This window comes from Poecilia reticulata, linkage group LG3 (assembly GCF_000633615.1).
Source record: "Poecilia reticulata strain Guanapo linkage group LG3, Guppy_female_1.0+MT, whole genome shotgun sequence".
NCBI lineage: Eukaryota > Metazoa > Chordata > Actinopteri > Cyprinodontiformes > Poeciliidae > Poecilia > Poecilia reticulata.
The window spans coordinates 8174657-8189542 of NC_024333.1; the positions used below are offsets into that span (position 1 = coordinate 8174657).

At 38.8% G+C, this 14886-nt stretch overlaps 1 protein-coding gene and 1 long non-coding RNA gene across 4 annotated transcripts in view; one reads left to right on the forward strand and one right to left on the reverse strand.

Moving 5' to 3' along the window:
• The window catches only part of adamts7 (a disintegrin-like and metallopeptidase (reprolysin type) with thrombospondin type 1 motif, 7), a 138469-nt gene that overhangs the window by 58374 nt on the left and 65209 nt on the right, over positions 1-14886 (reverse strand). For all 3 annotated transcript variants that reach the window (XM_008404673.2, XM_008404672.2, XM_008404674.2), the window contains exons 10-13: positions 9079-9171; positions 8192-8337; positions 2886-3055; positions 2031-2164 (exon numbers count right to left, since the gene is read on the reverse strand). In XM_008404673.2, coding sequence (XP_008402895.1) covers positions 2031-2164; positions 2886-3055; positions 8192-8337; positions 9079-9171 — 543 coding nt within the window. The remainder of the gene's footprint in view (positions 1-2030; positions 2165-2885; positions 3056-8191; positions 8338-9078; positions 9172-14886) is intronic.
• Positions 4785-5344, forward strand: LOC103462125 (uncharacterized). Its single transcript, XR_001776485.1, has 2 exons — positions 4785-4952; positions 5028-5344. It is a non-coding gene; the product is annotated as an uncharacterized LOC103462125 (long non-coding RNA).

Sequence of the window (14886 nt, forward strand, 5' to 3'; positions counted from 1 at the left end):
TGTGCTTGAAATAAGAAATTTTTACTTATATAAAATAAGTTCTAGACTTGAAGTTTGATTGGTAAATATTGATATTCTAGATTCTAGCACATATTTACTCATAATAAGTAATATTTTCTTAATATTAAGCTTTTATATCTTACTGAGATAATTAAGTACAAAAACACTTAAAATAAGAAAAATATTCTAACATAAATCCCTCTTGGTGAGAAAAATTATCTTGTCAGAAAGAAAACAAGAAAAATCTCCTTAATTTAAGATATTTAATCTTACTAAGATTTCAGTTGTTGCAGTGTAACAGCTGCAGGTCAACACAGACATTTAGAAAAACAGCAACAAAAGTTTTCAAACTTTTTTTTTCTCCTGAGGATAGGAAACCTGATTCAACCCTGCAACATCCCGAAGAAAAACAAAAACAGAAACACGCCACGCAACTACATTGCAAATGTCGATGCTGCCTTGCGCGAGCCGTACTGTTTGTTGTCCGGAAGATCAATACAATTCTATCAGTAACACATTTTTAATAATTAAGAAACACCACAACTCAGAAATAAATGAAGAAAGTTGTAAAATGGACACTTTAAAAAAAAAAGCTGTGAAGTTGATGATTAAAGTAGAAGAAAACAGACTTTCCTAAAACTGCCTTAGCAACATTGCAGGCTTATTTTTCACAACAGAATAAAAGTTAGAGAGTCTAACTGGTATGGAGACTCTGATCTCAGTCAAACAACATAAAGGAGAAATAAACGACAAAAAAAAAAAGATTATTCTTTAATAATGCAGTGACTTTTCTGTTACTGAAGAAGGTAAGTCAAAGAGTATTTGGGTGAGTGACAAAAAAATGTCACTAAATGTCATAAAGCCAGGTCTGACTGGTGTCCACTCGGCACACAGACGTCGTCTATCAGCGGCTGGCATTTTAGCCCGGGGTGAAAACACCGTGTTGCGCTCTCGCCTATCTAGACAGATAACGGCGGCTCATTCTCCTATCGGCGTCCTCATCATCACGCAGAATGTCAAACACGCCGCAGAGAAAACAAGGTGAGGGTTAAATTTAACGCCCGCATAATTAATGTTGTGATTCTGTCGAGCGAAGGAGATGCTGAAAGCTACATCTAAAAAAGTAAGGTTTAATAAATGCAGCTGAGGTTGGGCTAAAGCGATCAGTCAGTAAGGGAAACTAATCGCCACGCAGCAGGCGTTGGACAGGAACTTTACGTAGATCCAATATCAACAGACGAATGCAACATTAAAGTTAAGGTCACGATGAAAACAGCCAAGAAAAGACGAGAAGTTTAATGCTGGACTGCTTGGTAAAACACAGCTGGAAAAAGAAGAGAACTGGTGTTAATGGTCAATTTAGAATTTCAGATTAAGTAAAACCTCATAGCAACATAAGGGTGAATGTAATATTTCAGTATATTACAAATATACTCCTTTTAAAAAATAAAAAATAAAAAAACAAAACTATTTCTCCTACTGTTAAAAGTCTTTTGCAGTAGAAATGCAACAGAAAGTTCAGGATTGCTGAATGGTGCCGACAGTAACGCAATAGCCTCAGTCTGCCGACTGACAGAAGGCTGGTACTCTCTTCTCTTTATTACAAGAAAGACAAATTTGCTGCTTTTGAAATATCTCTGACAGGAACAAGAAATGAGAGTTATGGGATGGAAACTCCAGGCTGTCTTAAAACATCATTTCTGTCAGGGAGAAGACTACAGACTTCATCCTAGCAAGTACACAGAGACATTTGGGATTATCTGGATGGTCTTTATTGTAGATGTTGCATCACTTGATGTTTTAAAATAAATGTCACGGGCAACAATATAATGATCACTGAGTTGTGTTAAACATGGTACACTTTTTTTTTTTCGCTTACTTTTTCTGCAAACACTGTGAAATCCCAAAAAACAATTTACTGCATTTTTGCTCAAGGTTATCAGAACTCTACCATCTCATATCCATCCACACCCAAAGCAGAGAAAGAAATGAAACCAAAGTGGAGTTTGGAACATGTGATTCATCGATACCTGACAAATGCCGTTGATGCACATGTCTCTACTTTTGTTGCCTTCGTAACACGGAGTCCCGTCAGCGACGGCGTCTCGCATTTTCTCTGAGAAGTTTTCATTGAGGGGACGGCAGTGAAGCTCACAGGGGCTAACTGTCAGGGGGAAAAAAGGAGACAAACACAGGAAATACAGACGCATTGCAAACATATTACAGGTGAGTTAAGATGGCGGTATTGCCAACAAAGTGAAAAAAAAAAAAAAAGATTTCCAAAGATAACCGTCTGCACATACCACAAATTACAATGACTTACTGTGGCAGTCTAGACAAAGTTTCACATTTCTTTTGTTGTGTTTTGCTTATAAAATAAAAAGCCTGCAGGCACTGGAGAACAGAAATTCAGAAAATTCTATTTACATCTATAAAATATTTATTCAGAAACGTGTAAGCAGGTTTGCAAATAAGTTCATGTGAGGCTTTCCAGCAAAGCATTTCATTTTTTGGAAACAATCACAGTTTAGGACACCAGGGTACAACTGAACTTATGCAGCAGAAAATCTTAGATTATGTTATGAAATCAGAATTAGGAACATCAGAGACAATGACCTGGAATAAATAATGAATAGAAGTTTATGACAGAAGGATAAGGCATGTGTTTTAGGCATTAGGGGAAAAAAAAGTATTTGAAAAAAAAGCTAATCAATAGCCAACCTTAATTATCCAATGCAAAAACAAACAACACAGGCACAAACCATCCCAATACAAACTTGTTACGAAAGAAAATGGCAGCCAAAAGACAGCAACACCAGCTTATCTATTTTTTAAAAACAGAAGGAGGAAAACTGAAGAGCATGCCGTTTGTTGGATGAACTCACCTTTGTTGATAACTGCCTCCCACTTATAGAAGTTGCCCTTGTAGGGCAGAGTGTTGAAGTGAGTGCACTGAATGTTTCTGAAGGAAGGCCAGTCAGCTTGACACGGTGTGGTGTTACACAGCCTGTACCGCCGCCGCTCTCCCAGACAGTACCTCCCTCTGTGTTTTGGACTGTGGGGAATTTAAAGATGTGTTAATGTTGATGTTTTGACAAGCAGTTACATCTGGGTACATTAAAATGCAGCCATTACAAGATGCCAGATCAAGATGCAAGAAAATGCAGAAAATCGTGATTGGAAATAACAAAAACACATATTAGTGGAAATTACTTTAATGCAGGACTTTCCCTACATTCTATTAGACAAGTAGAAAATATTTGCTTTTTTTTTTTTTTTTTTTTTAGTATTGAGGTTGGAAGTCAATTCTGACAAGTGAGACATTTGCCTAAAGGCAACTAAAATGGAAATTCCCACAATATGTGGCATGTCAGACCTTCACAGGTGGAGACGGAGAAGCTAAATCGCTTATTCTGCTCGGCATTCACGACTATTTTCAGTATAAAACTCTGTTTCCCATAGAGTCTCCTACCTGTTAACCAATGATTAAACAGGGGTGTTTGGGAAATGACAGAATGTGACAAATGTTTTAAATACCTCAGAAAACAATAGAATTTGCTTACACTTATTTGCAAGTGTAATAAATTAGCTTTAAAAGAAGCAGCTGTTTCTGGAGATAGTTTTGGCTTTATTCTGGTATGTTTCTTTTAAAACCTTTTTTTTCTTTCTCTTTTTTTGCAGCAGACCAAATAAAAACTGAGATCTAGAACAGTACTGAATTTGTAATGTCTCATGGAAACGTAGCAGATTTCAAATTGTGTTAGTCAAATCCATTGACATCTTGTTCACCTTTCAAACAAACAAACACCTTTTGTCCAAGATTTATTGCCCAAGACAAATCTAGAAAATCTGTTTAACACTTTGAACTCCCAATGTTTGCTTTAAAAACAGAATAATTGCCCGTTACAACTCAAAAGATCTTAAATGACATCCGAATGAGCAGAACCAAGTCGCCCTTTATGGCGAAACTGATTCCAATCAAGAGATTTGCAATTGTCGGATTTTTCTCATAATCCCACTACCTGATTGAGCTGGAATGCCTACGGATTAAAGCAGCTACTTTTTATTGCAGAATATCTGGTGTCCCACCTTCATCCCCAGAGAAAGAGCTAAAACTGAAGCTGCATCAACACAGTCACTGTCGTCTCTAAGGACCTCCATCAATCAATCAATCTCACTTGCTCCATAGGCCAAGAAGAACAGAAGCATGAGGTGAAAAACTTAGCGGATGCTTAATGGCACTCTTCCACAATATGGAGGACTGATAAATGGGAGTGTGTCTCCTCAGCATTCCCTGCACACGTACATCCAACCTCCAACTTCTCTCCAAAGGGTTCACAGTAAATAATCTGTCAAGGTGAAACAACTTCCCTGCGACTGTAAATCAACACACCAGGGTGAGTCTGTATTTAATGTGGTGCATCTGTTTGTAAAACTTCTGTGGTTTTATTTATTACACGGCAATAGTATTTCTTCAGCATCTACGTTATCCATTTCTGGGGTTACCTTGCAAGTAAAAATGATTATAAATTGAATGTATAGCGGATCTTATGTTTAGTGAAATGCTTTTCAGCTGTCATAAACTCTGATTTATCCTGTTCTGACATTTAATTTTTCATTTAGTCTGTGTTTAACCAGGAAAATAAAGTCCTGAAGGAAATGTCATGGGCAGAACAATATGAAAACCATTCTAATCTTTAGACCCGTAGATACAACATTTGACTTTAGCAGCATATTTAAAAGTTTTCTTTCCCCAGTTCTTTTCTGGCCTTTGGTACAAACTGTTGGGATCCGGAAGTTTGTCAGTTTTCTTTTCCACTAGAGGGAGCCTGTGACCTTCCTCCTGAGGGCGTGGGCCGGCGCCTGCACACCGGTTYCCCATCAAACCATTTGGAGGCGTATAAGTGGAGGAGGATGCTGACACTTCTCCGCCAGAGTGTTAGCCAGTAATGGTACAGGCTTACCTCGAGCTACGTCTGCCTCGATCTGATCGCTGATTCTGACCCATCTTGTCTCTGCCTTCACAGCTGCCCTGGTCCTGAGTTATCAGGTCAACAACCAGTCCTTGATACGGAACCTCCGACCTGTCCGTCCTCTGCTGCCGCCGCTGACCTCAGCCTTCAACCCGAAACCCCTGACCAGCCTCCGACTCTCTAGGTCCTCCCCCGGTTCCAAAACTCTCCCCAAGCAGGTACAGTCACCAACCTCCGCCCAAACAGCAAGATTTCCTGGATCCAGACTAACCATCTCTGTCCCCCCCTAGTTGCCTCGAGACCTGCCAGACGAACCTAGGATCAGATTTCACATTTGTTCGCATTCACTGTAAATAAATCACATCATTGTATTTCCTGTCTTTGGAGTGATTTCTGCATGTGGGTTAGGAAACTCGACACCACCATGACACAAACAGAGAAAAAGCCTCGGAGCAAAGACTGTAACTGGTTGAACTTTGCCTTTGGACATAGTTCTGAAGAAATAGTCTTTATAGATTCAAACCCATCAGTCTGCGAGAGGACAAGTCACACCGTCTGACAGATGAATAGGATTTGAGATTTGAGATAAGTCTTAAAGCTCCATGGTAAACTGTGTGCAACATTTTAAGGCCATGTGATGAAGCGTGCATATGAATTACATCACCATAATCAAGCACAAACATAAAAGAGGCATTAACAAGCTCCTTATTGGCTTCAAACAAGCTTGATCAGAATTTAAAAACAAAACCCAATTTCAACTTTAGTCTTTTTAATAACCGTTGAATTTATAGGGAGTCATTGATTGGAAGTCCAACATACAAATGACAAAACTGCTGTAAAAAAAGTCTTGTTGAGTAAAATGCTTCATGATTCGCTAAAATAAGACGCTTCGGTTTAAGGGATTTATGTCTCTCTGACAGTTCCAGTGATGCAGTGATCATTGATCTCATTTAAGAAACAAATGCAGTTGAATAATTATGAGGAGAGTTTATGATTATACTGTAGATTGCTTCAGGCTCTTCCTTTTTTATTTGGTCATGTGTTTTTCTCCAATAAATTACACAGAAGGATGTAAAATGATGTCAAACTGGTCATTGTCCATCCAGGTCATTGTCACAGTAAAGGCAGAGCTAAAAGCTACTAAACCCAGACAACTGACCTCTGGACGGCGGGGTAAAAGATCAAAGTGAAATGAATAAAATATCAGAACTATTTGACCAGAAAGGAAATCATAAATTAGTAAAAAGAAATCTTTTGCTAGGTGTCTGTGGATATATCACTGTGTAAGAATGAGTAGCGTCAAAGGTCAACGGTCACGCCAAGGTACTGCAACTTCGTACAAATTTAATGTTCGAGTCGTTAATTTCCGATGCTATTCTGTTTCAGTCGCTGCAGCTTTCAGCGTTAGTGAGCAGGGAGCAGTCGAGCGTAATTAGCAAAAGCCAGCCATGTCTGAACCCTCTGTTGGAAATAACTTCAAGTCATTGATCGTAATTAGATGCGAGTTACAGGGTGAGACCAGCAGCTTTGTACCGAAACACACAGCAGAATCTCAAAGAGTGTGAGTGTGTGTTTCACATCTCATCCTTTGCTCCACGACCTCCGCAACTCATGTCCTCCGCCATCATTATGTAACGCATACCTCATGAAAATATGCCCTGGTAGCCACTAACAAGGACAGCCATTATCGGACCTTCTGGTGATAAGACGCGGGATAACTTTGAAGTTACGTCTCTTTGACCGACAGTAATAAAAGCGCAGCCTCTCTCACCCTTCATTAGTGGGCAAGTTGCTCTGCCATCTCTTACATTTTTAATTTCTCCTGCTATCCAAGGACTTATAGGCTGAAAGTGAAGAAAATATGAAGTAGAATATGAGGTTTGATTTCTCTGATAAAATGCATAGCATTTTCATACGCTTATTGGTATCACTGATACCTTATTACGTTACATTTTAACTTGAATTTAAGGAATATTGTCTTATTTTTGAGTTACGCAATGTGACTAAAACCATTTTTTTGCCTAATGAGCCAGCTGTGCTAGTGAAACCTGTGAAGAATAACATAATTTGTATTTAAAATACTGAACAAACTGGGATACTTTAGAATCCACACATATTTACTTAGCAAGAGCTAGAACTAATACCAATATAAAAAAGTAATAATCCAGGTGAGGCTAATTCACATTATTTGTCTCATCAGATCATTTTCCTTCCACATTAGAAAACTTCCAACAAAACAAAAACTTAAAAAATTGCAGAGAGACATTACAAGTCTTAAGACACAAAGTCACATTTCTAGTTTACCACAAACAGTGAAGTACAAAGTTCTTTCATCTTTGCATTAAAACAAGGATTTAAATCCAAGGATGAGTTGGCAGCATCATGCTATGATGATGCTTTTTTGTACCTGTTGGAGGGAAACTGATCGAAGTCGTTTGAAATATGGACAAACAAATTCCAGATCGGGAATGACTAAATCTGGAAGAGGACACAGATCACTTCAGACAGGGAGAAGTTTTTACTTTCCAGGAAGAGAGTAGCCGTAAAAAATAAAGTAAATAAAGTTTAAAATGCAACAGAATAGTTCAAGTCAAAGTATGTCACTGCGTTTAATGAGAGCAGGTCAAAGTTCACGGTTAAATCCAGTTGACAGTCCGTGCAAAGTTATCAGACATGCACATACAAACTAAACAAAGCATTTGCAATCATAAAAGTGGCTTCACAAAGTATCGATGGAGCTCATTACATGTATGTACTATATTTTCTTTCTCTTGTTTCTTTTTTTGCTCGTCTCCTACAACGTATAGATCTGTCTCTGCTTCGACACACCCGAGTCAGATAACCAGTTAATTATTAAATCTATGGAGAACCTGACTGCATAGTGAGGAGGTAATTCAGTCATTCTGGACCAGAGACACACCTAATAGTTGAAGGACACCGGAGCTCAAGGCCTGGATGTGAAAAACCCTTTTTGGTAACACAAAATCTCTCAAAAATGATAAAGTTTCCTGCTGGAACGTGACAAACTGTAGGAAATGTGAGGGATTTAAATAATTTTGTGTTGGAGCAGCATTGTTCAAAACAGCTTTAAATTTGATTCAGAGCAAAACCAGAAATCCAAGTGGAATCGTGAGGATAGATTTTAAAAGTTGTAACTTTTTAATTCGTAAAGGAAGATAATTATTTTACCGGAGTTAAATAGAAGCAGTTAAACTCACACAGGATTGTCACAGTCTCTCTCTGCACTCTGGACACCGGCTCCACACGTCCTGGAACAAGCCGACCACTCGCTCCATGAAGCCCAGCCTCCGTGAACGCTCTCTGGCCCGAGGCCTGCCGGGACGCACTCCCCGTTGATGCACCACTACGAGGAACAAACCCATGTTTACAGGACAGACAGACCTCCATAATCTTTGCATTTTACACCATCTACTTTCAGTTTGCTGGGAAATGAGCGCAGCTTCGTTTTCGTGCTGCGTGTCTCTGAACTGGGTGGGTTTTACTTCAGAGACGGATGAGGTTGTCTGGCACCAATGTAAGTCGCAAGGGAAAAAAAAGAAAAAGAAAAGAAAATACAAGGAATGCAGAAGTTGAGATGACGAGAAATGACAGAGGTGCTATCGCTAGCGTTCGTTCACCAAATCGGTAGTGGGAAGGGATGTCAGGCTGGGACGTGAGCAACGTATACAGCACAAATTGAATTCTGGTGGGAATCCAGAAAACTTCCAATAAAATGCTTTTCTAGAGACATTGCTCTGCTTAAAGGGTAATTCTATTTCGTTCAATTTAGGCGTAGTTTAACAACAGAATGACAGGATTCATCTCAAGTACTATGCTGTTGAAAGGGACCGGCCATTTCAAACATGAATCTTATTTTAGGTGTCAAGGTAGAATTATTTTCAGCTGATGTGTAAGAAATCTCTGGGGATTCTTGTAATCTTCACATAGTGGAGCTTCCAGTGCAACACTCCTCACTCCAAGAAAAAAAAAGATTGAGCAAAGCATTCCTTTGAACTAGAATAGTTCCCTGTAGAAATAAAAGATTGACATTTTTGACTAGCAAAGCCTTCAGATCCGTTTCGTAGTCATGAATCGGAGTATTTACCTTGTCCTCACCGCAGCTCGTTCCATCCACGGCGCCATCCAGCTTTGAGTGGCAGGTCGTTCCGACGGTGCACCACAGAGTGCTGCACACATCCTAGGAAGGCAGAGAGTGATTAATGTGTCACTTCACGACAAGCTGCTTAATTAGGTTTACAACATGTCTTTGTGGGGTTGCAGATTTCCATAATAAATCTAAAACTAATTTAGATCAAACTACAGTAACTATAAGGGATCAAAGCACAAAAACCAAGCTCACTCATCAAGGTGTAAAGTTACTCCTAAACTGTTTCATTTTTTAAAGCACCTATTATTTAAGACTGACCATATTCTATAACAAATAATTAAGAGTTGTCTCTTAATACAGAAAAATGCTTCTCATAGTAATTAATTTTTGTTTCTGTCATGCTGATCTAAACTTTTTCTTCAAATATATATATATTCATATGAGATTAGAACGTGCAGTGAAGGAACAGTTTGGGCTTTTCCTCTTGGTTAACCAGCGTTACAGACCGAGGAACGGAAAAAGGGATTTGTTTAGAAATTTCAGCTTGAAAGCCTCAATGTCAACACTGTTTATTCAATTGAACTGCAAAAAAATCAAAATAAAGGTTGGTTCCATGCATTTTCTGATATCTAGTATACTTCAAAAAACTAGTCAGCAGCAATACTGCTGGTACTTCCACCATGTCGTCCTCCAAACCACCATATTCCCACTGCCAGGTTGGGGAAACGAGGACTTTTGTAAAGACGGTTGTGAGTGAAGTGAATCAGTAATAAAAAGGATTTTCTTCACACAGGCGGAAGAAGAAAAAAAATTAACCATGGAGATGCCAATAAACAAGACAGCAGAAGCAACTGTTGGAGCACAATACTGAAATAAATAAAAAAAAAAACAACATTACTGCTTGTGCGATACATGGACGGTGCCTGAATTGGGAAGCATCCATCATCTGTACCACTTATTCTTAAATGAGATGAAGAGGAAAGGCAGGGTACACCCTGGACTGGTCACCTGTCCATCACACAGCATGGGTTTGGGAGCCTCAGGGTCTTTTTGTTGCCTTTTACAGACACTTTGGTTCTGTTGGCATCTATAAGCTACAACCTTTCCTCTGGCACTGGAGCAGTTTTGAGCCGAGGGTGAAGTAACTGCTGAAGTAAGTCTGATGACATTCTTCTTAATCTAAAAAAAAAAAGTTGGATTGCTTCCTCTGAAGCCGGAGGGATAAACTTCCCCATGGTCCTGGGAATGCCTTTGGGATCCCCTAGAATTATCTGTAGAAGGATTTCTGGTTTTCCTTCCTGTATTTTTTACCCCCAGTGACCTGAACTCTGACGAGCAGAAGACAAATAAATAAATGATGGATAGAGCTCAGGAAATAAATCTTCACGTCTCGCTCCTGTTTGCCTTCAACTTAGCAGATGGACTGTAGTGCAAGTCAGTGATGCATGCAAGTTAAAAATGCTGCAGTTTTCAAACTATTGCGTTAGACACAACATATAAGGACTATACCAAGCAAAGTTATCGCTGCCCTCAATGCTACCAGTGATATGTTTTATATTGGATTTCAACAAGAATACTAGTTTTTATAAAAACTTGTGTCCCTGAAACAAAATGCAAGCGTGGATGATAATCGTTCACCTGGGATGAAGTTTATTCAGGTGACAAAAAAAAAATAAATAAAAAATCATTGCATCATTTGCAAAAACTTCTACAGATAAAAGAAGTTTGAAATAAAATTGAAAGTTAGTTATTTTTACCACAGGTCAAGATTTAAGGTTCATGTCTGTTATTAAAAAAGTACTTTGCACAAATGTGCTCATTTCACACTACCTCTCAAACTAAATTGTTGCTATAAGCCAAGAGCCTTAGACATAATGTACTCCTTTTCCCATGCTGTTGGTCTTTAAACAGTTCATTCTTAAAAAGAACATAGAAGAGGTTTATAAACATGCCGCTCTTTGAGAAATAAGGTTTCCTTTTAAAAGGAGATAAGAGACTCAGCAGATGAACTGTTGCCAGCCAGAAGTTAACTAGCTGCACTTAAACGACAAATTAAAACTCTGACTTTGCGAAACCTTTACAGGCGATTGATTTACATTTGATACAGTCCTTGATCTTTGCCCAAGATATTATGTTTTTGAAGACCAGTTATTTTACTGGAAAAAAAAATATTTTGACATTTTAGCATGAATTAAAATTCTTCAGACGACGTCAAAATGGCAAAAAAAGAAATTCCATTGTCACTTTTATAGTTTTGAAAGCAATAATCTTGATTAAAACTAATCAAATTCTAACTTTGTTTGCTACTATTCATGTTTATTTTAAGAGTGCTCTGTTTGAATTGCTCTTAATATATATTCTACATCAATATTTGATGCAATACCGTAATCTTTTAGATATCCAACATCACAGCAACACCAAAGAGCTCATACAGATTTTGTTCCCCCCCCAAAAAATTTATAAATAAAAATGCTCAATCTTCATGTTTTCAAAGAACCCCGCCACGCAAACTGACCATATGCAAATGATGCAAATTCAAGCTATTTTAAATTGTCTCTATTTTTCAAACATTTCTGAGAAACGTAAACTAAATATTTAAAATTCACAGCAACTGTTCATCCCATCCGTAAAAACACTTGACTCTGTTGGGAACTCTGGGATTTGTTTATAAAAGTTTCAGTGCATCTGCTTAAGATCATTGTGAATCTGTCGTAGCCCTATATTGACTTTATAGAAACAGCACACAGCTAAGCTCTACTGCACAGCTCACGGAAAAATTAGCTTAGTCTTAATTGGTGCTGTGTTAAAAACATCCGTTGTTCAAGTCCCAAACACTCTGCGCGCTTTATGTTTAAAGAAACACTGACACCGAGTTGAGATTTACAGGGAAGAAGCTACATTCACACACAAGTCTCCAAAAACATTGAGTGTAGCTTTAAGCCTCCAAAAGGAGTCCACCTACAGAAGACTTTAGTCAGATTACCGTTTGCACCGACTCAATGTCAGTGGTATTCAGTCAAAGTTAATTTTCCATGACTGCTCTAATCGCTTATGCAATGACTAATCCAAGTTAGCACAACATGTAACAAAAGATCTGAGGCCAACTGCAGAAAGAGTTTTAAATTAGTTTAAATCCAGGTCATGTCATATGATTCATAGGAGTTGGAGGCTCCACGTCGGGGCCCAGACGAAGTAATTACAGATACAGGGGTGGCAACAAAGCCGTAGGCTGTTTTCAAATCCACAGTGACTTTAAGGCGCAAGTAGGTCCCATTAGATCTTCCTGTCAGATGGTCAGAGAGCTTCAGAAACTCACATTACCCTCACCTTTTCAGAAAGTGGAGAGAGGGATTATTGTAGAAAATATTGCATCCTCGTCAACCTCAAGCTGCGATTTAAAGACGAAGGCCGGGTTGGAGCATTCAGTCATTGTTTAAACTAATTCCTGGTCCACATGCTTCTCTCATTTCCTGAAAGCATGTAGAAATGATTCTGAAACGCCATAACATCCTCCTATTTACACCACGTGTAAATGCAAACGTACACAACTTGCAAAATGCTGCCTGTGCCAATGAGAATTACTCCTTAAGCTTAATGTGTCCCTGCTTTTGCTTCATTGGGCCACTTTAGGTGGCCCTGAAAGAACACAGAGTTGGCTGTTAACACTGACAAAGACTAAACTGTATAAAGTTCAACAATATTTGAATTCAAAGTCATAGACAGTGAGTCACTGTTTCTGACAGATAGCAGGAATTTTCCAAACATTTATGGCATATTTATTAGTATTCTTCTACTTGCCCATTTGTAATTGGTTTAGTCTTCTTGTTTTGTTTTTTTTTCCATCTATGATACTGGAGGAATAAACAATGGGGCCCAAAGCAGTTGTTTTTCTGTTCCCTTTCCCACAATTGCACTCAGATTGATTGATATGTTCCTGTAATCTGTTCTATCAAAGTCCCACCATCACCACTGAGGCCTTCATGTCATATTCCTGCTTTGTCTTCGTCCCGTTGGTACTTCTCACGTTTCTATTTGTTCCTCTTTTAAACATTGCTGCTGCCCTAAATTTTTAGGTCCTTTGCATCCTACTTGTTTGGATGTTTTGCCATAATCCATTTGTCAGTCTGGATGTGGAAGTCCCACTGGATCTTACAGTATATCTCTGTTCTCAACCACTGTACATATTTGACAGAAACACTGATAATAGCGCACATTGACTGTGGTGCCCTAGTTAAATTAAACCATTTCTCCATTGTCGAGTTTTACTATAACCATTTAACCATGTGTGGTTCAGCTCTAACCCAGTTTACAGCAAGTCCTGCACTATTGTGGGTGTTGTCAACTCTGCGAATGATGATTGTAGCAACAGCGGAGAATCTCGTGGTTGTGGTTTTGATGGACTCAAAAAACTGGGATATTTAATTTTATCTTATAGAAATTCACTGCTGGCCCAAACATAAAGAATCTCATTATTCAAGCGCATGTATAAATCATCATCTGTCATGGTAGCAATATCAGAGCCAATGGCTTAGAAAATATTTTACAAGCTGATTAAAAAAAAGGCTTTCTCTATGCTGGGTACTGATCTGGAGCCAAACGATCCAAGTGGAGAAAATTGACTTTTTTTTTTAAAAACATAAAAAAAAAAGTAAACTGCCTCGTGTCCTCTGAGCGGTACAGAGCAAGTCGTTAGTGTTGGGTAAGTAATTTTACAAACACTTTCAAAAAAGCGTTTCCACTGCCAGTTGGGTTCTCACTGGTCAAGCAAAGTTAAACCCAAATGACTAACAAACATGACGCATCGGTATGTTTTGTTTTTCTGTCCCCCAATTAACAGACTGTTGTGTGACTCCAATAGATCCACACTGGACCTACAGCTGAAGAGAGCAGTGCTGCTGCACAGGTCGGTTGTATGGGTTACATTTACAACAGAAGCAGACGAAATGGTGTGCCAAACTTCCCCGAGCCGTACTGGACTGCTCAGTGGAGACGAGGTAACAGACAACCCAGAGAATCCTCTTTATCTGTCTTACAGTGTCAAAGCGTATTCTGTCAGAGGCTTCTTCAGATCTGCTGTTCACTGCGACAGGGTATCGCTCCCACACACAGCAAGGACTATCTACAATTCTCTTTAAAAAAAAACATCCGACTTCCTCTTGGGACTATATAAAAAGTGTGTTTTTTAGTTGAATATTTCAATCTAATTAAATTATTTTACTGAGCGCAGCTAGAGACAGTTTAATCCAGGATGTGTGTCTCTGATGCTCGCTGTCCCTCATCTTCCCTATTCTCTAGGACAGATCAAGAACTGGACTGACATCCTTCAGTTCTGACCTGGAGATTTCGTTTTCAGCAACCTTTGGCTTCTCTCTTGTTATTTGGACAGACTAATATACCTGATGGTAACTGATGGCAGGTCTGAGCATTAAGCTTTTTCCCCATCACAGAGTCATGGGTTTTCTAGTCACCCATTTGTGTCAGGGTTGTAGTTTCTGTGACTCCGTTTTCACCAGACCTTCATTCGTAAAGTCTCCAGACAGACAGAGTGGGTCTCACCAGTCGCCATATTGTTATTTTGCATTATAAATATTAAATCCAGACCCAACACACTCCTTTCAGAAGACACTGCCCTCATACTGATAGTGAAATACTTGTTCTCTAATGCAGGGTGGTTTAATTGAAGACGTCCAACATTTAATGTTGGACTCTTTGGCTATTAAGAAAAAGTCCTTCAGTTTGATTTAATCATCAATAATGATAATTTTAAAAAACAGGTCAATTGGTCAATTGCCAGCATGTGTGTGT